At 41.7% G+C, this 22,070-nt stretch overlaps 1 protein-coding gene across 1 annotated transcript in view; it reads right to left on the minus strand.

Annotated features, from left to right (window-relative positions):
• The window catches only part of COL22A1 (collagen type XXII alpha 1 chain), a 228,447-nt gene that overhangs the window by 101,450 nt on the left and 104,927 nt on the right, over nt 1–22,070 (minus strand). The window contains exons 13-17 of the mRNA XM_041420805.1: nt 11,805–11,858; nt 10,198–10,251; nt 8,868–8,921; nt 4,438–4,491; nt 2,291–2,335 (exon numbers count right to left, since the gene is read on the minus strand). Coding sequence (XP_041276739.1) covers nt 2,291–2,335; nt 4,438–4,491; nt 8,868–8,921; nt 10,198–10,251; nt 11,805–11,858 — 261 coding nt within the window. The remainder of the gene's footprint in view (nt 1–2,290; nt 2,336–4,437; nt 4,492–8,867; nt 8,922–10,197; nt 10,252–11,804; nt 11,859–22,070) is intronic.

Consider the following 22,070-nt stretch of genomic DNA (forward strand, 5'->3'; position numbering starts at 1 on the left):
TTGACAAACAACTAGGGGAAATGACAATTCTGCCAAAACTTTGGTGCTGCTCTCTGACCTCTACCATTTATAAAATTTAATGATTTTTGGAAAAATGATTACCCAGCTGTCTGTAGGGCCCTGGAAAGGCTGGAGGAGAAAAAAAACCACTGCAGAAGGGTCTGGCAGCAGCAGACCAGTTCTGCTGCCTTCTTACACAATCCCTTCTCAACAAAACAGACAAGGTTTTACAGGATGGACACAGGACTTTGCAGCAAAAGCAGTGCCCTTAGTCACACTGAACTGCTGGACGTGCCTAAATTAGAATGCCAAATATCACATACAGATATGGCTCCTGTTAGCAGGGCAGTTCATCAGAATTATCTCTGAGTCTGTCCTGGGGTCTGCAGTGAGCTCATTGGATGCAAAAAGGCACGAGATATCCCTCACATGGTGCAGTGCTTTTCCTAAAGTGCACGTGTAACCTGGTAACCTGGTGTAACTGCTGGATTTGGGAACCTCAATATAAACCTTCAACATTTACATCCAAGGTCCCAGGATATGTGAATAATGCAGCAAGATGGATGGGGTAGTTAGGGCTTTTTTGGTAGTAAGGGGGAAGACTTGATAAAACAATACTCTGTGCATGAACTAGTGCTCCCTCTGATATTATAACTCCTTTTCTCTTCAGGCACAAAGAAACACAGGTTGCGTAGGTGTCAGTATTGAGGTTACAGACTGAAGAGCAGACAAGAAAATATTTGGCCCACTGAATTTACGCCCACTGTTTTCACAGTAGTACTGACTGGTAAAAGTTACAGAACTGGCAGTGGATGCACTGAGACCATCATTAAAATGTGGGAAAAAATTGAAACAAAATTGTTGCAGCAGAGATTTGGCTGCTTCAGGGAAAGAAAAAAACAAAGGAAAAAAAAAAAAACAAAAAAAAAAAAACCAAAAAAAGGATGGGGGGCACCTCCAATTGTGCAGATCCTTCTAATGAAACAAAACCTAATTCATTTCTTCTCCACTTTAATCTTCCTCTACTTAGTCAGTTGTCTGCCCACACACAGCTCCAGCTTCCTCTCCCCCATTACAGTGATGTCAGAAAGATGGATTTTCTTCCAGGAGCCAAATAACCCAGCAGATTAGACAATGTTGCCTCTGGAAAAGCAGCAGAGGCACTGGCTAGACACAGGACACCTATCCAGTTCTGCAAAGGGCTGAAGGAGAAGCATGACGAAGATAAAGTGCAATCCAGCCATTTGTTCTAGCTGCAATAACGAGGATAGGTAATAAAAAATATGATCATGGCTACTTTATCATAAATAGCAAAAAGGATGTTTGTCAAGAGAAACACAATATCTCATACTAAGGGTCTACTGATAATTTTTTTCCCAGTGGGCAGAAGTTTGGTGTTAATTGCTGGGTTTCCCTTCCAGAAGAAGATGGAGACTGAGAAATGGGAACAGAGCTATGCTAGCAAGATGATGACTCTCCTTTACACAAACACAGGCAAAGCTGCCAGACCCTCCCTGAAATAAACCTGTGTCCGGACTGGCTTGAGTCATAAGCAGGACAGAACATTTCTCGGGGCTCCTGGGCACTATCAAGCAGGTCTACAGCAGAAGTGGGTGCACATCTGAGGTCTCTCTGAACACAATAACCAAACTGAAGTAACTAAGGCTTTGTGCCTGCTCAGCTCTCCTTTTAAGTGCCCATTCCAGGTACAATAAGCATTTGGTCTTTTCCTTGAGCCACAAAAATGGTTCAAATCCCAGAGTGACCTGTACTCTATGAAACAGCTCTTCACAGGAAAGAACATGGAACTGGGAAGCAATTCCATTTGGTTGAAGCCTTTGACATAGTACAAATTATCTGGTCCTTACTGCTAGTGAGTTTATGGGGATGGGAGAAGAAAGAAACAGAGGACGTTGGATGATGTGAAAAACTGGAATGAGAAGGGAAAATGCTAGATGCAGACATGGTCAGTGGCAGTCAGTTACCATTCTCAACTCTTGGGTTGTGCACACAATGTGAAGACCCCTTCAGATCTCCACATTGGCAACCTCCACTCCTCCTCACTCTCCTCCATCCCTAGCTACACACACACAACAAATCCCTAATCCTGTGCTTAGTAGACAGTACAGATCCCAAAAACCCTCCCGCACACCCATGGGAGGTGGGGAGCACTTTGAAGTGCAGTGCAGTGAGGACACTCCATCCCTCTCCAGAGCTGCTGGCCTGGTAGTCCACTTCAACTAATGGACAAAGGAAGAGCCTGGCTTTTCGTAGCATGCAGCAGGAATACCTTGTCTCCTCGTGTTCCCTTTTCTCCTCTTTCTCCTTGTAGACCCTAAAAATAAAAATAAACAAAGATTATAAAGCTAAATCCAAGTAGAGGCACAGTTACGTCCTCTAATTAGTCACCAAATCAGTGTGCACATCTGCACAATCAATTCAAGTGAACCTCAAGGACATTTTCTGTGTTGCCAGTCCTCAAAGTTGGCTGCAGGCATGATCTAAGCAGTCTCACAGAGCAGGGACTGCTTGTGAGCCCAAGAACATCTGTAATATTATATTGCCTGCAGACACACGACCCTCCTGCCAACAGCAGAGTGGAGGGACAGGGAACACACCACAGCTGCAGATGGTCTGGAAAACAACCAATGCTCTCTGCATTTTTCAAGTTTCTTGTAAACAATGAGAACTTTGGTAAAGGACAATACTGATGAGAAAACCTATCACATAAACACTCAAGAATTCCTGTTCCTGGTGGGTTTGGATGTGGTAGCCAGACAGACAGCAGGTAGCTTTGAGAACTGGCAGAGGCTAGATGGACTCTGTCCTGGGGGCCTAGCACATTTTTGTGCTGTGAATGCAATGCCAGTGTTCCTCAGGACTGCATAATTCATCTCCTCCCAGCTACACCAGAAACATTTCTGGAGCTCGGTTTGATGTGACACTAGCACAGACAATCGACTCAATGGGCACAAAAGGATTTCACCTTTCCTTACCTCAGCAAATACCTTGTATTTTATCTTTATTGTAGAAACTGAGCAATCAACTAATAGCTATAGAGAGACAAATATGCTCAGACAGTAATGATCTCTCTAGACCTGCCAAAACTTACAGTGCTTCTTGCTGTAATAATTTAAGCTTCAGTTTACTTTACACTATAATGGAGTCTTACCTCCAAGCTAATGAGAGCTCCATGTCTGTGTATATTTAGCCCTCATGTTGATTTACGTAATCATCTAAATGGGCAGAGCTATTTTATACTAGAGCAGGTTTCTCAGAGTCCAGTCCAAGCTGGCCTTGGATGTGTCCAAGAATGGGGCATCCACCATCTCGCCAGACAACCTGTTCCAGAGCCTCACCATCCTCATAAGTAAAAACTTGCTGCCTTATATCCAATCTAAATCTCACCCCTTTTACTTTAAAACCATAATCCCTTGTCCTATCAAGACAGGTCTTATTAAAAAGTTTGGCATCTTCTAAATATTGAAAGGCCACTTTAGGTATCCTCAGAGCCTTCTCCAGACTGCAATGAGTTGAGCAACCTCAACTCTCAGCCTTATCTCACAGAGGTGCTGCAGCCTTCCTACCAGTTCCATGGCCCTGTTCTGGACCTGCTCTCATAGGTCCATGAATCTTTCCTGTGCTGGGACCCCAGTGATGGATGCAGCACTGCAGGTGGGGTCTCACCGAGAGGAGCAGAATCATTTCCCTCCCCTGCTGCCATGGTGCTTTTGGGCTCTGAGTGCACACTGTCAGCTCATGTCCAGCTTTTCATCCACCAGCACCCCAAGTATTTCTTGGCAGGTCAGCTTACAGTCCTTTCATCCCCCAGCCTGTGGGAGATGTCGCCCATCTGGGTCACCAAATCTCAGAAAATCCAGTCAGCCTTTCCAACAGCAGCTTAAAGGCTGCTTACCAAGCTGGGACCACAAGACAGAGGTGCTAAGTGGATAGAATCTAATTTATTTTGGTCTTACTGTTTGTTCATTCAATGCAGATTTGTCCCCTGAGCCCAAAGGCTATTCCCTGAGAGCTTTGAAAACATCACTGGAAACTTGCTGAGAGGTGGTATTTTTTCTTGGTGTTCTGATGAAATTTTAAAGCACCATATAAATGGTGCATCATCACAGACCAAAGCAATTGCATTACAGTAGGAGCATCACAAAATCACCAGCTGTTATCTCAGTAATCAAGTCATTTCTGCTGACACCTCTCTACTGGCTACAGGTCTGTTCTCATTTGAGGAAGACACAAGAAACTCAGTGAAGCCAAGACAATTTCACCACTTGGACATAATGCAGGTAAGTGGTCAGACAGATTATAGACTGCTTAATAATAATAATTATATATATATATATACATATATATATCTGGGCAGAACACACTGAAAAATTAAAGTTTTAGAGCAGTAGAAATCGAGCAAGAGTTGGGACTTACCGGTGCACCTACGTAGCCTTTGATGCCTGGAGGACCCTGTTTTCCCTCGGATCCCTGGCAAGGAATTGAGATACAGTAAACCACCAGAAATTCTTTCACATAAAAGACCAAGAATAAAATTAGTTAGTCAGAAATGCAAGTTACTCTTCCAGGCTCAAAATGAGGCTTCTTGACTTTCTCAGTGGTAATACAGGAGTCATGTCTTACTTTCCAGCTACTTACCCAAACTGATGCTCCAATATTTTCCTCTGTCCCCTCAGACACTGGCAAGTTTTATCCTTCTGCTTTCAGACTTAACCTACAAAGGCTAACTGTCCCATACAGGTTTCTCTACAGCTTATTTCAGAAGGTTTGGCAATGTCAGTTGTTGCCCTCAACAGCTGTTGGGGCTCCTGAACACAGTGTTAATGGAACAAAGCAAAGGTATACATTGCTGCAAAGTGACCACAGTCTTCAAAATGTTATATGTTTTGAGGAGTAAATGCAAAAAAACAGATCAGAACTAAATTTTCCAATGTTTATGTTTACTGATAAGAAAAAATGCAAGAAGATCAGGTACATTTTGTCAGTCTTTCAGCTGGTTGTGCAATGACTCACCCTGGAGAATGTACACCGTAATGGAGACTACTCACAGTGTGCCTTTTTGTGTCTCACAATGCCTGAAAATTATCTGGAGACGCAGCTGAACAGGCTCAGCTCCCAGAACTGTCCCATTTTGGGCCCTGGGCCTGGCAAGTTGGCCTAGAGAACTGGTTTGGCATCTTATATCAGCTGTTTGACTGATTATTTCCTTACTTACGTCACTTCCCCATCCCACCACTCTCCTTTGTTTAACTCCTATTTAACACTAATTGGGTGGCTGTAATGGATAAGGCTTCAAAATAGATAGAGATACTATTATTAAATAATTTTAAAATAATTTCTAGATTTTGTATTAATAGAAGTTTCATATTAAAAAGATAATAAAATTAAAAATGCAAGATGTGTTTGCAATTAATTAGAAGCAGAACTGAGGCTGGGTTTTTTCCCCAGTGCAGGTTAACGAGAGTAGGGTTCAAGCACAAACAAAGATGACTCTGGGATCAGACATGTGAGAACCTCTGCAAGGTCACAAAGCATTGCAAGTCCTCTAATACCAGGCATTCACCTAAATCTCTCCTTCAGCCTGCAGAAAAATACTGCTACCAAAGTCTAGGCAAAACCCCAAGAGAAACAGAGTCCTGCTCCAAGTCATCCAAATTGCAGAAGTCTAACTCAGTCCTGTTACATAAAACGTGGTTGTAACACTCAGCAGAAGTTATAGAGAAATTGGGTTTGTCTGGATGAGATGTGCTGAACCCACTCAAGGCCTGTGCTGAGATCATGTCTGGTAAACCAGAGAAGCGTGAGACCTTCGACAGCTCGAGCAGGCAAGAAGGAAATTTGTCAAAATGAAACTCTTACCTAATACTTTTTATTTCAAAGGATTGATTTTTTTCCCCTCTCCCTCTGCTTTTTCTATTAAGTGCAGATAACTGTCAGTTCAGATGGGAATGCTATAGCTATGTCTGTGCCACAGCAATGACAACCACAAAAAAACCTCTTTATCCTTTTATTAGAGCTACAGGGGGGGAAAATGAATGGAAAGGTTGAATATTTGCTGCAGGATATTGCAGGCTAAAGGGTATGATCTCAAAAATCCAAACTTTATTTCTCTGCTATAACATCGTACAATGAACAATGTGAGATATGGCCCTTTTGCTCTGGACTCACTTACTCAATTTAAATTAACCTTTGAGGTCCCACATATTTATGTGGGAGTTTTCCCCACTGACCAACAAATATTTCTTGCCATCTCAGATTACCGTGACATCTGTAACCAGAAGCTCCAAACACCTCAGCATAAGGCTGGCTTTGATAACTCATCTTTGTGCCCAACTTGTAGCCAGCAAGACCACACATCCTTCTTGAGGAACAAAGAAGTTTACCCTCCAAGTTTGATGAAAAAGAAAAAACCCACTCCAAACCCTACCGTTTTATGCTGAAGACACCGAGCTAGGAACAATCTCCCCCAGAGACACCACTGAAAAGTAAAACCAGGGATGACATACCAAGGCCATTTCATTGCTGTAACCTCTACATGAACCCTAATGGGCTCAACGACCATTTCTGTAACTCTTTGGACTGAAATTCCGTTTCCAGAAGTCTGGAGGACTCTTATCTTTGCTACTGGAAGCTTCACACAATTAATGAGGTCTGTAAAAAGTACAAGACAATTTCTTAAAAGAAAGTGCTGGCAATTCCCACTGAAGCAAAAGGCTCCTCAGCCAAGGAGATAAACAAGGGGCTGAATTTCTTGGGACACAGGTATCATTGCTGAGTACAGACTGGGCTTGCCTGGCTCAATGCTAATGAAGATGGATTGAGACAGGAAGGATCACAACCCAACCAACCAGACAAACTGCAGTGTTGCTCTCCATGGAGCCTGGGGTAGAGCCCAGAGCTGCTAGATTGATGCCAAAATAAGTGATCTGGCAAAAAACCTCTAAATAATCATTACACCAATAATTGGAGATGTGACCTCTCTAAATGCCAGTTCCACCCATCCTTATACACCTTGTTCCACACTGATGAGGTGCTCAGGCTTTACACTGAGGAGTAATGGGGATTCCTGTTTTTGACTTTAAAGCCCTGTCAGCAACTCAGGCTTATTTCTTAAAATAGCTCAGGCCAGAATCTAGCTCAAGGACACTGCTCACAGCCAATGCTCCATTGAGGTAAATGAAAGTCACTGTGAAAACACACAATGATTTTACATTTAGGCACTGTGGGAGGCTGGGGTTGGCCAAACTCATGTCTTCCCTGGGAGCACCTGGCACTGTCCAGTCAGATGTCTTTAGGTCCAGCCCCACCAGGACCTGTCCTGCCCAGCCCATAGATCTGAACTCCTTCTGTTCTGCATTGCCTCATTAATTGGCTGAACTGCATGTTCCTGAAGAACTTGGTGGGAAATATGGAGCAGGATCAAGTCCACTTAGAGGAAAATGTAGGTGTCTCAGTTTAGTTTGGTTTGTAAAAGCTTTTCAAAGCAAGTGTGAGGAAATTCATAGCAGAAAGAGCATCATATAGCCTGCTGGTTTGTAACTCCACTACAAGAGACATGCAGGACAAAGGAAAAAAAAAAAAGTACCTTTCATCCAAGATCCAAATCCTACTAAGGGCAAAACATTCAGTGTGCCTCCACTCAGCTCAGCCCAGCCTGGCTTTACATGTGACATTTATCCCCTGCTGAAGCCAATGTGGTTTCCACAGAGAACCCTGTGAACCCATAGAACCCTGGGATGGCTGCCAAGTATTTCTGATAATTTACAAATTCTTCATGAGTTCTGATACTCTCCTAATGGGACTTTGAGAGAGGGTGAATTTCTCTCTATGCAAAAATACAGGGAGACAGGGCTCTGCATAGCTGAGGAGCACAGAGGACCTGTATATGACCTGCTTCATAAAGTCCTGCTTCCTCAAGTCCTCTCAGACAGAGCCAAGGGACAGTCAAGGCTATACCCAGAAAGGTGCTGAGGTACTTAACTCCTATCTGAGGATAATGGCATCACTGAACTCAGTGTGAGATTTAGGTGACAAGAAATGGCTCTTCCAGAAAGATGAGATATTCAAAGGTCTTGGCTTGTACAGGAACAGAACTGAGTGAAGTTAATTCAGGCAAATTGTTGTCCTTGCAGCACCTTTCACAGGATGAGCTGAACTTGCTGTGTGTGATACCCCTAAAAACACACTTGTCACAATGTACCATCTACTTTTTGTGTTACAACAACAAGGCTGAAACCACCTGAGGGGTATTTATTCTCTCAATAATCAGGGAACAAGGCAATGAGAGCTGAGACTTTGAAAGGAGGTTAAAGGCTGCTTCAAAATTTGTATTTCTGATGTTCAGCTAAGTCCCATCAGATCTGCTTTCAGAAGCACCTTGTTTGAAGCAAGCCCAGTGATATAAGCACTGGCTCAAGTTCTGTATCACTGAGGCACTGTTCACTGGTGCAAAACTGAAGCTCCCAAAATAGATAGAAACATGCAGGATAGGATCTCTCCATGATCTCTTTTTCAAGTCATAGAGTAGGGGTAATAATTCTCATCAGCATCTTAGTGAGAGTTGGAAAAGCTACAGAAGATATGACACAAGGCTTATGTGCCCCAAAACATGTTTTCTTCACCTTCTCCAGCTACACTGTTGATTGAACAAAAGTTACTTCTTCTTCTTACACACTTTGCATAATTGCTGATACCGTAGCAGACCCCTGATGAAAACAAGCATTTTGAGTTTCTTGATTTACCAGTGAGAATATAAAATGTCATCAACAATGAGTAATTCAAGCCATGTAAACATAAAAAATCAGTAAAAAAGTTATGCCTGCCCTTGCAAAGAAAGGAAAGCTTACCTTTGGACCTGCTGGCCCAGGCAGCCCATATGCTCCTGGCTGTCCTCGTTCACCCTGCAAGTAACAGAAATATCACTGGTAAACGCAATCTTTTATATATAAAGGCTAGGATAGCTCAAACTAGTCAGTACATGCAGTTAGAAATATTGACAGTCCTGAGTGCCATTAAACAGAAATCTGAAAGTTTACAATGTGTTTTCCTCACAAAAATGAAAGCAGAATGAAAATGGAAACTGAAGCAACTCTTCATCTACTCTCAAAGTACAACCAAGTAGCAAAAAATGAGTTCTCAAAGTTGTGAACAGCTCGCACTAATTACAGTGTGCAAAGATGGATTCCGTGGAGTCAGCAGCATAATGCTTTTGTTGTTGAACTGTCACCTTGCAGTGTATAAACACATCTTATAAGGAGTTCTGCAAGTACAGCACTGTCCAATCCCATGCCATGTGTGATGTGATGAAGTTGCATCAGTTCTGGAAGCAATATTGAAGAATTGTCACAGTTTTTCCAAAGTAGAACAATTGTGGAACAAAGAAGAAACAGGATGTAAGGAAAATAACTTTTTTGCTGTGTGTAACTCCTTGTATACCTGCCTTCCAGAGAATCCTTTTCAAACTCCTTCAGTTGCCACCAAGTGACTGCCACAAAGGGACAGTGAATGACATGGTGAAGGTTCAATATCAGTTTGAAGCTATTTCTAAGAGAGGGTGATCAAGCAAGGGAAAGGATGTAAGGCTCTAAAACACACTTCTGTGAGGTATTGGAAAACACATTTGTGGTTTTGTGTTTCAACCATAGTTCTCTTACAGGCAGTATTTGGTACACTGCATCCTTCCTTGAACCAACCGTGCCCTCCTCCTCATCTTTTAGTTTTTATCAGTGCACAAAAGGACTTGAGGTCTTTTCTTCTGTGACCAAGACTCCAATTTCTCCAGCCCATGGCTGCTGTGGAAAGCAGCATGGTCCTTTGCACCTTTGCTGACTCTACTAGCCAAGAACTCCTTACCAGCCACAAAACACATGGCCAGGCTCTGCAGCTGCAGCTATTTACCAGCAGGTCCCAAACCCCAGGCTGCTCCCTCTGCCTCCTTAAGGAATGATAACAGAGCTGCCCTGGAGCCTCCAGCCATGGTTCATCCATAGGACACCTGCCTTGGCTGCAAACATGTGAGGGAGAGTTTTGAGGCCATTAACCTCCTGCCATTTGTTTCTGCTGCTCCTAAAAGTGACGCACAAATCCCCCAGACGTGTTCCACTCCAGGCAGATTGATGCCCACTGCCTGCCTCGCACTGAAAAGCAGGATTACAAGGGAGGAACAAAAAGGCTTACGGTATCTCCTTTTGCTCCATCCCTCCCAGGGGGGCCAGGTGAGCCCAGGGAACCCTGAAACAACAACAGAGTTACCATCAGCACAGCATTAACACCCCTGAAAGTGCAGTGACACGAGTAGCACATCTAGAGAAGAATAAGAAATGAGAGGAAACATTTCAACACAAACATTTATTATTTACAGTTCCTGGAGGAGCTGCTGCTGACATTAACACACTAGGGATGATTGATGAGCTGCTAATGAGGAACTAGGCACTCTAGTCCACTTAACTCATTTAAGAATAAATTAATATAAAAGCTCTGGAGCTAATTAGACACGTAACAACTGAGTCATCTTAATATTATAATATCATCTTCTCTTAGCTTCTCTCTTCACCATTTCATTGTCTCAAAAATTGCATTTTTAATTTTTTTTTTTCTCCTTGATTATACAACATTCATCCCAAAGCTCAGAAGCCTCTAGGCAAAGCTATAATATACTTAAGCAGTAAGCCTAAAAGCAAACGGAAAAGAAGCCTTGATGTACCCAAGCAGTCCTCAGGAATGACCCTAGCCACTGGGAAGTGAGTCCCAGAGCTGTGAATATGCAAAGGAGTAGAAAACAAAGAAACAGAAAGCAAGACACCAGTTAAATGAAGATTTTTTCCATTTAAAATCTTCCTGTGCACCAGGATGAATGGAACTGAATATGCTGAGATTGGTAGCTCCCTAGCTAACAGGGAGAGTAGCAAATGTGGAGAAAAAGCAAGTTTTCTGCCTGCAGCTGGCAATTTAAAGAACAGATGGAGAGTGGAACAAACAACAAACAAGTCAGCACACAGTGAAGAACAGGCTTAGTTTTTCACTTTTAGTCATTGTAGCAGTTTTGTCTTAGGTGTGTTATAAAAAAAAGGCTCAAGTGAGAAACAGACATGGGCACTTCAGGCTGTGACTGTACAGGGCTGGTTTGTTGTATGTTACTTGGAGAGGTATCTTGCCTGTGATCTGGAACATTTGCTGTTTTATAAGAAGTGGAAAAAGTTTAATTTCCTAAAATTCCTCCTGCAAACTAGGATTTGAGTAAGGGATTTTCAACAAATGTGTCAAAAGTCAATACTAGTCAACAAAATTATCTCAGTACTGGATTTAATTTTTGTTTGGTTTTTTTTTTTTTTTTTTTAAATGATGACGCAGTAAGCAGCTAAAGGCCACCACAGTCCAAAAGTTATTTATGTTCAGTGCAAGTAAAGGCATAGTAATCTTTGGCTTTCCGTGTGTCATATTGAAGAGACTCTAGTGTTTCTGTGTGTAGTAGCACTGAGTTCTGTTCTATTACATTTATGTATTTTGGAGTTTTACAAAGTTTAGTCAAAGCTCATGCCTTTGAACTCTCCACACATTTGTCAAATGTGGCTAAGCACCATCAATAGATTAAAAAGCTTTAGGATGCACTTTGATGAAAAACAGTACAACATCACAGTCTCCTTTTCTGATCACCTTGCTTACACAAAACGAAACACAATATAATACAGAGGTGAAAGAGTACCGTTGGTTTTCATTAGACTTCCACAGCAGTTTTATAAATTCTTAAACTTTTCAGAGTATAATTAATAAAGACTTGGACTTACTTTTTCTCCTTTGTCCCCTTTCAGTCCAGGAAAGCCAGGAAAGCCTTCTTCACCCTACAACACCAATGGAAGAAATAGCTCATATCAAATGCCATATCATTCTGTGGTTTATCTGTGTACTTTAGACAGAGCAGTTGTCATCTCTTGAGAACTGAGTCCAGCTTTTCACCCTCACTGTAACAATGCTGTGCTCAGTTGCTTGTAACTTGATGATTCACTTTCAGTTTTCCATTCCAGTGCATTCCTTCCCTTCCTTTTTGTAATTACCATCCAGAACCAGCAGTTTTCTATGTAAAAGACTATAAAGACCTACCCTTGTTAAAAAAAAAGTATTTGAAGCACAGCAACACTTCCCTGAGAAACCCTCCTGTTGCCATATTCCAAGGCATAAGAACTTGAAGTTTGACATGGCCAGCCTACTACAATGTCAAGTTCCCAATGCCATGGATTTATTTTTTTAATTGAAATAAATGGTATGGAAATTGACATGGAAAATTTTGGAAAAATTCAAATGTAGGATTTTTTTCCCTCTAGCTACTCTCATTAGGACAAAAGACTGGGTAGGACAAAAGACTGGGAGCTTTTTCCCCATCTGCTTTTGTGAAAACTCACTAGCACAGAAAAATCCTTTTGCAAGAACATTAAATTGGCTAAGAAGTTGATGCATACATTTCCAAGTGGTGTGCACACACATAAGGACTACCTAAATATGTAGATAAATTTAGGCCAAATTCTACCACTAGCAATCTTATTTCTGACTTTTTTCCCATAAGTCTAGTCTAACAGACTTAGATGGATGTACTCCTAGGGCAAAGTTACCTATTTTGACAATAGTGTCAAAATCCAGCCTTACTTATTTATAGATGTATTTGGCACTTAAAAGTTAACAAAAGATAGTATCTGAAAAGTATCTGTCCTGTATATGCAAATTAAAGTCTTTATAATCACATTTCTTGCTAACTGAACCTTCACAAAGCACTCCAGAATTTGCAGTGCAGCTGGTGGTAAAAATCAGCTCTGCTATATTGGAACAGCTCTCTAATGAGATAGAAAACCCATCAAATAGCAAACGTGATTTTTGAGGAAATAATTTGCTCTAAGAGGTCAATATTACTTGAAGGAACTCCTGTTCCATGGCAAAGTGTGTCACACAGGTAGGAGAACAATTTGTGTCTTTCCTTTGCAAAGCAAAAGGAGTTTGCATAAGGTCCACTTAATTAGCATCTTCTCTTGCCTTTTTTTTTTTTTCTTTTTCTGCCATGAAATAGCTTGGAAAAGCTGAACAAATTAATCCTAGGAGCAGTCAATAAGTTTGAAGCACAATGCTCACAGAAATATTCATGTAGGACAGGAGAGTGTCCACCAGCTTTACCAGTTTTTCTCCAAAGAGAAAATTGCACAGAACCTAGACTCTAGAGACAGGTTTAACATCCCCTGAGGAACCACCACTGGAAGTGCTACAGAGTGGGAAGAGCTCCTACTTCTGCCCCTTTTGCTGACTTCCAGTAGAATCATTAAGGGCAGAAAAGACCTCCCAGACTGAGTCCAACCATTTACCCAGCATGGCCAAGTCCACCACTAAATCACATCTGCATGTTTTTTTCAACACTTCCAGGGACGGTGATTCCTTAACTTCTCTGGGCAGTCTGTTCCATTTGCTTGACCATCTAAAATTGCAAGCATTGTGTAAATATGAAAAAGAAAGAGCAGAGTCAGAGAGCTCAGGGCAGTGGAGTAACTGCCAGGCAGACACTGTCTGCAAATGCTCTGGGATGAAACACACTGGGACAACAGGTAGGCTCTGGCAGCTGTCCCTGGGGAACAAAAGTCTGTCACATTCTTTGCACAAAGGCCAGACCTGGTTGTGCCACTGAGAAGGATTAAAATAATCCTGTATTCCCAGAGATTGGCTGCACTCCCAGCTTCAAAACAACAGGAATCAGGTGGTGACATGTAAACCACATGTAGCTGTTTATGCCATGCAGTGCTATTGTCACCCATGTATGTTATGAATATCTGAAATTGAAAGGCTGTCCTTTTCTGGAGAAACACCAGGACCAGAATAGGAAGGTAACAAGGACTTGGGAAATGGGAAGAACCAGCAAAAGAAGAGGCTACTGTACCACAGGGGAACTGACTGTAGCTTGTAAGGCATCTTCCCTTAGGCTTAGCCTATATTTTTTTGGAGTAGTTTTACACTTTAGATGGGGTGGCCTTTTTTTTTTTTTTTTTTTTTTTTTTTTTTTAAAATTTTTTTAAAGTTAGTTCCTCCTTTTTTTCTTTTCCATTTTTTTTTACAATAGTTGTGTGGAAAAAAACTTGAATGTGCAGGTAGTGGTACCTGGGGTATTTTGCAGTAACAAATACGACATTTGCAGTAACAAATAAGCTTGGCTTAGGAAGTTCTTAAGCAAGCTCTAAGGATACAGCACTAGAAAAGTCATTCTGTGGAAAAAAAAACTTGAATGTGCAGGTAGTGGTACCTGGGGTATTTTGCAGTAACAAATACGACATTTGCAGTAACTTTAATAGGGAAAGCAAAAGCCAAGTAAGCAAGCTCTAAGGATACAGCACTAGAAAAGTCATTCTGAAAACTCCATCATTCATTTCTCAAAGAACTGATAAAAATTCTGCAAGAAAAAAAAAATAGCAAGGTTTTCTGAGCCATACTTTTTGAAAACAAAAAGTTTAACCAGAATTCAGTAAAAAGGATAGGATTTTTAATTTCTTTGTATTTGCTTTTAAATGGAAGCATTCAGAACCCCACAATGGATACAAAGCAAGGGGTAACAACTGCTTCTGTTCTTCTAGGGACTCAGAGCAGGGCTCATGTGTGCACATGGGTTATCCAGACTCAGTGGACCAAAGGAAATTCCACATCATGAGGAACTTCAAAGCACAGGCAACTCTCAGCTGCTGCAGACAGAATATTGGGGTGATGAAGAATAAAAATACTCCTCTTGGCTTCAGCCAGGAAAAAAAAAATAGGTGATCTGGGTAAGGACAGGCACACTCAGAGACGTTTGTTTGTTATTTTGTGTACATCAGCAGAATTATTCAATTTCTATATTTGAGGAAGGATGTCTTCCTGGTACATCAGCATCCTGTGGATTTACCAGACCATGCCAGCTCCAGGTTGGTGATCCCCCCATACTCACCATATGTAACAGGCACACTCAGAGACATTCCTTTGCTAGTTTGTATACATCAGCAGAATTATTCCATTTCTATATTTGAGGAAGGACGTCTTCCTGGTACATCAGCATCCTGTGGATTTACCAGACCATGCCAGCTCCAGGTTGGTGATCCCCCCATACTCACCATATGCACATGTACCTCTAATTTGTTGTGGGTCGTGCAAAAATTCACCTCACTTGGGTTACAGTGAGCCCCACTACCCACAGTTTATGGAATACCATATGTTTATGGTCAGTGACCAAACTGTATCCACATTTGCCATGGTGTAACCCCAGCCAGCAGCCAATCCCCACACAGCCACTCTCTCACTCCCCCACCAGTGGGATCTGGGAGAGAATCAGAAGTGTAAAAGCTGGAAAACTCATGGATGGAGATAAAGACAGTTTAATAGGGAAAGCAAAAGCCAAGTACACACCCAAATCAAAACAGGGGAAAATTCCCTGCTTCCCACAGGCAGGTGAGAGTTCTGCCATCTCCAGGAGAGCAGGGCCCCATCACAGGTGATGGGTACTTGGGAAGAAAAACACCATCACTGAAAATGTCCCCTTCTTCCTCTCCTCACTTTATACACTGAGCATGATGTCACATGGTGGGTACTTGGGAAGAAAAACACCATTACTGCAAATGTCCCCTCCTTCCTCCCCTCACTTTATACACTGAGCATGATGTCACATGGTCTGGAATCCCTCTGGTCAGTTTGGATCCCCTGTTCTGGCTGGGTCTCTTCCCAACACCCCAAATTTCCTCCCCAGCATGGCTGTACAAAAAGCAGAAAAGGCCTTGGCTTTGTGTGGGCCCTGCTCAGCAATAACAAAAACATCTCTGCATTATCAACACAAATCCAAAACACAGCCCCATACCAGCCACCATGAAGAAAATTACCCCAGTCAAAAACTAGTACAACATCCTGTGTAGATCCTGATATGTCTGAGTGGAGATAATGATAAAATTACAGAAAAAAATAACCTTAACTGCTAGATTATTTATTTCATCAGAGTGGGAAAAACCAGAGCATAGATTTTGCCATATCCAACCTCATAATAGTTTTTTTTATGAAGAGACCTAAAACAGAGAAGGAAGGAATCTGCAGGTATAAGGAGAGATGTAGAAATAGAACAATTCAGTATTACCTGATCCTAGAGAGACATCAGAAGCACATAAAGGAGGAATTCCTCAGTGATGTTTTTAAGCAACCCACTCAAATTTAAATGGTTTTCTTTCCTCCCTTTGCAGCTCCTCAAGCAGCTGCCAAGTTTACAAATATTTCTTCTAACTTGAGAACAGCTGTGGCCTATAATCACGTATTTTATTTGCAAATCTGGGTTGTGGCCTATGCTAATGAAAATAAGAGCAAGCTAAAAAAAAAAAAAAAAAGTGAAAAAGTCAGTTGAAAACACATGGTTAGTTTCTCATTTGCCTGTCAAATTAAAATAAATCACTGGTCTCTTCCTTCAGCATACAGACCAGACAACAGAAGACAGATCTTACTAAGGTCAATTCCATACATTATTTATCTTCCAAACTAGTCTACATCTCACACAAAAGCGCCACTTTTCTAATCCTGGTATGAAATTAAAATTTCTAACCCTGTCACACAATGTCAGTGGAGGTGTCATTGGGAGACTTGCAAAAAATCTGCCAAGCAGAACCCCACAAATCACACACCCAGCATGTTGGCAGCTGCATAAACTGGGGGGTCTAGAGCCAAAGTAGGAGAAAAAAATATCAAGATTTGAAGAGAAACAGAACAACTGGGCAAGATGAAATGGAAACAGAAGTAAAATTGAACTGTGGAGTGGTGGCACTTCACAATTAACACCCCCCTCTCTCCTTTGTTAATTAACTTCACAGCATCCGTGAAATGAGAAGGGGGTTACAGCAACTGTAATATTGCTGTCACCTCACGAGGGTGATCAGTCAGAGGTACAACACAGGAGAGGACAGACAAAAGGTCTCAGAGTCTGGGGCAAAGACAGAAATTCAGATTCCCTGTGACCCAGGTCAGTGCGACAGACAAAAGGTCTCAGAGTCTGGGCCAAAGACAGAAATTCACTCCAGATTCCCTGTGACCTAGGTCAGTGCCTTAACCATAAATTTATTATTTCTCTTGCTGTGACCCAGGTCAGTGCCTTAACCATAAATTTATTATTTCTCTTGGCTCTTTGGCCTGCATCTACCTTGGCAGATTGATGTTCATGAAGAATAAGTGAGGAGATGATGGGTAGCTGTCCTACTGCTGATCCATGGTTACACACTGAATTGTTAGAAGTGTTTGATGAGTCACATGAAGTGGGAGATGTTGAGTGGGGTCTTCAGGTTCAAATGTCTTAGAAAACTTCCAAGAGACCTCACAGTCTGGAAGAATGCAACATCTTTCTTTTCAGGGTTTCTCCATTCGAGGGAACCAACCAATGACATAAGAAATATTTTATTGAAATCTACTGTAAATTTGAGGTGGGTTTGTTTTTTTGGTTTTTTTTTGTTTTGTTTTGTTTTGTTTTTTGTTTGGTTCGTTTGGTTTTTTGGGGTTTTTTTTGGTTTTTGTTTTTGTTTTTGTTTTTTTGGTTTTTTTGTTTTTTTTTTTTTTCCTTTCTTACAGAGGCAGGGCAAAGACCAGGGTTTCATTAAAAGCCAGGGATGATCTGCAGATCAGCTGAGAGGCAGAGCTGCAGTGGATATATATCACCTAACTCCATTTTCAAAAGCAGCTGACCAGACAGCACAAACGACTGCCATTCTCCAGTCCTCAGAATGCAGGATTCTATTTGCTTAATAATCCTAAAGCCCTGTTAATATCTTGGCAAAACTGACACCAAAGTTGGCCTAATCTTCTGCTTTCACATAAAGTAAGACATTAATCTCAACTTTGCTGAAGTAAAGAAGAAATGAAGAAAATCTTCTCTTCTGGGTCTTCATATTGTATTCTGATTTAATAAACAGGATGGTAATGTGGACATGATACACAGGGATCAGTAGAAGTCATAGGTTCTGCAGGACTATCAGGAAATCCAGCCCAGTGCAAACAACTGTTTAAATGATAACTATTTGTGGGTTTTATATTTCAAATGTATGAAAGACTTTATTTAATCCATTACATAGAATTCAGTTGTCTCCAAAAGGTGCTTTCCCAGGAGATACCAGGAGATACTCATTTTCAAAAGCTCTCTAAACCCTTGAATCTTATTACATAGAATTCAGTTGTCTCCAAAAGGTGCTTTCCCAGGAGATATTCATTTCCAAAAGCTCTCTAAACCCTTGAATCTTATCATGAATGTCATGAATACCCCCCACAAGAGACCAGAAGGGTCCTTCTGACCCTCCATCCATTTTATGTTCATGGTTCTTCTGTAGAGAGCAGATGCCCCATTTTTCAGAGATTCCAACAGATATCTTTCTCTCAAGAAAACTGCTACTCCAAATTTTCATTAAAATAGGTAAAGCAACATCTGGGTTGTAGCTAATTTGACACATGGTCACCTATAAGCTTGGTACTGCAGGAGAAAAGATGCATCACAGCTCACTCGTGGCACAGCTGTACAGTCATCAAGGTCAGTGTCGAGTTCAGAATAACACAGAAACGTCCTAAAGACTTCAAAGTTGTCATTGGTGCCTGGAATCCTGTCCATCAGCTTCATATTATTTGCTTCCCCACCACGACACTGCTTCACTCCCTAAGTAGGTGATTGCTCAGAGACTGGGGTGGTCAGACACCCCTGACAGCTCCTGAACTTCTGCTTCATCTCCAGCCCAGGCTGAGCAGAGTGGAGAATGTAACTAAAGAAAGCAGCTCTGCAGCAGAGAGCACAGGGGAGTACAAGAGGGAGCTCTTCTGTTTGAAATACTCCTGTTCTACAATTGCTGAAACACTCAAGAAACAGTCAAGAGTCTGCAGAGCCATTTATGATTGAACATAACGAATAGGAGGTAAAATGTAATTGGAAACAATCAGAACTAAAATCCCAGTGCACAGAGGAATAGCCTGACAAATATACTGGACTACAATGAGTTTGATTTGGAGAAGTAGGACTAAAAGATCCCAAAAGTTCATTTTTTCTTGTTTGCATGGCTGGGGCTAGAGGGTCTTCAATTAAAGACCATTTCCTAGAAACCTTAAAATATGAAAAACAACTCTTCTCCAGAAACTTCTTTGCCTTAAAGCACAAGTTGATGCTCCTTGCCAGCACCTGACATTACTCATGACCAGACAAACAGTTTGCCAAGGGGAAGTGTTCATTGAAACAGAAAAATATTCCAGTCATGTATCATGGCATTGATAAATTAAAGTCCTTTAATCTATAAAAAGTACATAGAAAATTATTCTGGTCTTGTGGATGATTTGACACATACTGGTTGATACTTTTCCTTGCAAGAATAATCTATAAAATTCATTTGCTTTGCTTCTGGGAAGTTTCTGATGCTTCAGATCTCCACGTATCCCTCAACAATTTCAGTAGCTCCAAGAAGAGCTCGTTAGGGCAGAGGAGTAATGTGTCAGAGTACTCCAAACTCTGGTGCTGATCTGCTCTTAAGATCTTCTGCTACTGATATTCCACATTCACCCCTCAGTCTATCTTCTGGTGCCTCCCTGAAATATGTACAAAGCTTTTCCTCAGGACTAAATGCATCATCTAGTCCATGATTCCTCTCCTCCTTGAAGAGTCCCTTCCTTTAAATCTCTCCCTGCTGAGTAAATTTGCCAAACCACTGATCATTCTTCTCATTGCTCTTTTAGAGCAGTATTTCTCCACACCTCTCTTTAAATGTCACACCCAAAATGAAGAGAACCTTTGCCTAAAGTCTTATCACCACCTACTTATAACTTGCAGTGATGCACTGCTGTTCACTGCCAAACACACCTGAGGCTGCTCAGTCAAGTCAAGTCAAGTCTTTGCCAAAGATCCAGCCAGACATGGGGGCTGGAACTAGATGATCTTTAAAGTCCCTTCCAACCCAAACTGTTTTTTCTTTATTTTATGCTATTTCTTTATGAAGTGGTGCTGCTCCCTAGGTCATTTTCATCTCAGAGGTTATGACAAAGGTAATGATCCTTCTTCCCTTTTTACTTGGACACTGAGGTGTACGGGAAGGGGAAAAGCTCTGGTCAAGATCTTCCTTGGAGCCAGTGTCAAGGACAGAAAAACCTCAGTCTCCAGAGACCCAAACTACTCCCAATACCAAATGTATCAGATATCCTTGAAATAACAACCTCTAAGGGTCCACATGCAAACTTTTGTCATGAAAAAAGCTCACATTTTCCTCATCTGGCACTTAGTACTATGTGTACATTTATTACTCAGCAGCGTCTGAGACCCAAAACACCATCTTCCTGCCAATGCCAGAGACAGGAGGCCTTGTGGGCTTTGGGAGACACAAAATCTCAAGGTAGTGCTTAAGAAAAAGGGTGAGAGACCCAGAACAGGTAATTAAAGGTGTCCAGAGCTGCACTTTGGCAAGTCAAGAACAGCATAAAATGCAGTGCTGCCCTGTCTCAGCTGCCCTTACCTGCCCCTTCAGGGAACCCATGAACAAGGCTCCTGCACCTTCTCAGCCACCACAAAACCAGGAACAGTCCAGCAAGAGCTTTGATGAGTGGAAAGGGGAAAACCCATCTGCATAACTAGAGAGATTAACCAGCAGGAAAAAGGGCAGGGAATGCTTAGGATACCTTTGATGGACCAGTGATAGCAACTTGCTTTGTGTGATGCTTCAGCGCTCTGAGATTTGTTGGGCTATGAGCTGCACTTCAGAGGGTGTGCTCCAGGCTGCTGGGAAAGCTGTGTTATTCCCCACCTAACAGGCAGATAATCCATACCTATCCACTACAATATCTCTCTCAGGAGCATCCTGCACTACAACAAGATTTATCAATTACTGAATCAAGATACCCTCCCTGTTTATTTTCAGAAGAAACATGGAGCTGGCAAATCTCTCTCACATGCTTCCTTTCCTCGCTGCCAGTGGATCTTGGCAGAGAAATCCTCTAAAGAAACAAGTGCTGGAGACTTTGCAAACTTCTGGCTGCCAGTAGATGTCATTGCATACCAGCAATGTACCTGCCAGCCAGGGAGCAGTGCTGAAAAGAAATACATGTTTTCTAAGTTTATGTAAGGGAAAAAAAAAAAGGAACCAAGTTACTAGCACTCTTATACTGCTGAGAATTAAGCTGTCACAATCACAATAACTATGTGAGCTGACTTTGAGTTGTTTATTGCAATCTGCAGCTGTTATTCTGGGTCACAGAAACCCACTGAATTTATCTAAAACCCTCTAATTATGGTTAAGAAAAAGAACTCCATCAAACCATGGTTATTTATCTCTGAAAAATGTGCTTTAACTACAGTTAAGGGAACACAAAAATACTCAGCATGCAGACCAAAATTGGGCACATACACAAGAGGATTCAGAACACAATGAGCAACGCAGATAGTAAAATTACTAGAACTCACATTTTAATGTGAGGATTCTGACAAGAAATCACAGATATGAAAAACTCCAGTGAACTGCATGACAGCCTTATGAAGTACATGAGGTATTATTATACAGATGTTTAAGTGCTGGACTGAGAGTTTAAGTGCTCTTAACCAGCACTCAGTAGCTAAGAATAGTTTCTGAGCCAAAGAACAGTTCCAGCACCAAAAAAAAAAAAAAATCCAAACCAAAAACAAACCCAAAACATATATATAAAAAGTCCCTGCAGATTGTGCTTTCACTTTGCCTTACCAGGTCAGTTTTACTCACATTACCTTTTATTCTGCAATAAAATAAGAAGACCTGAGCACTAAGAACACGAGAACTCAACCCTGAGGAGGCAGTGTTTCCATAGCCACTGTCTCCAGGGAACATCAGTGACAGGGCACTGGGGTTTTGTTTTGTCTTCAAATTTCAACTCAATATTATCTCTTAACTTGGAGATGTTTTCCCATTTTGTTACTGTCAAGAAGCGCTCACTGAAGGAGCCAGCATGGATGCTGATGTGCCAAGGCTCCTGCAGCCTGCGTCTGCCTTAACCTCTCTGGGGAAACCCTTCAGCTCTCCAGTCCTGGGTAAACTGGGTGGCATTTGTGAGCC

Source organism: Onychostruthus taczanowskii, unplaced genomic scaffold (genome assembly GCF_017590055.1).
Source record: "Onychostruthus taczanowskii isolate IOZ18803 unplaced genomic scaffold, ASM1759005v1 scaffold66, whole genome shotgun sequence".
NCBI classification, from domain to species: domain Eukaryota; kingdom Metazoa; phylum Chordata; class Aves; order Passeriformes; family Passeridae; genus Onychostruthus; species Onychostruthus taczanowskii.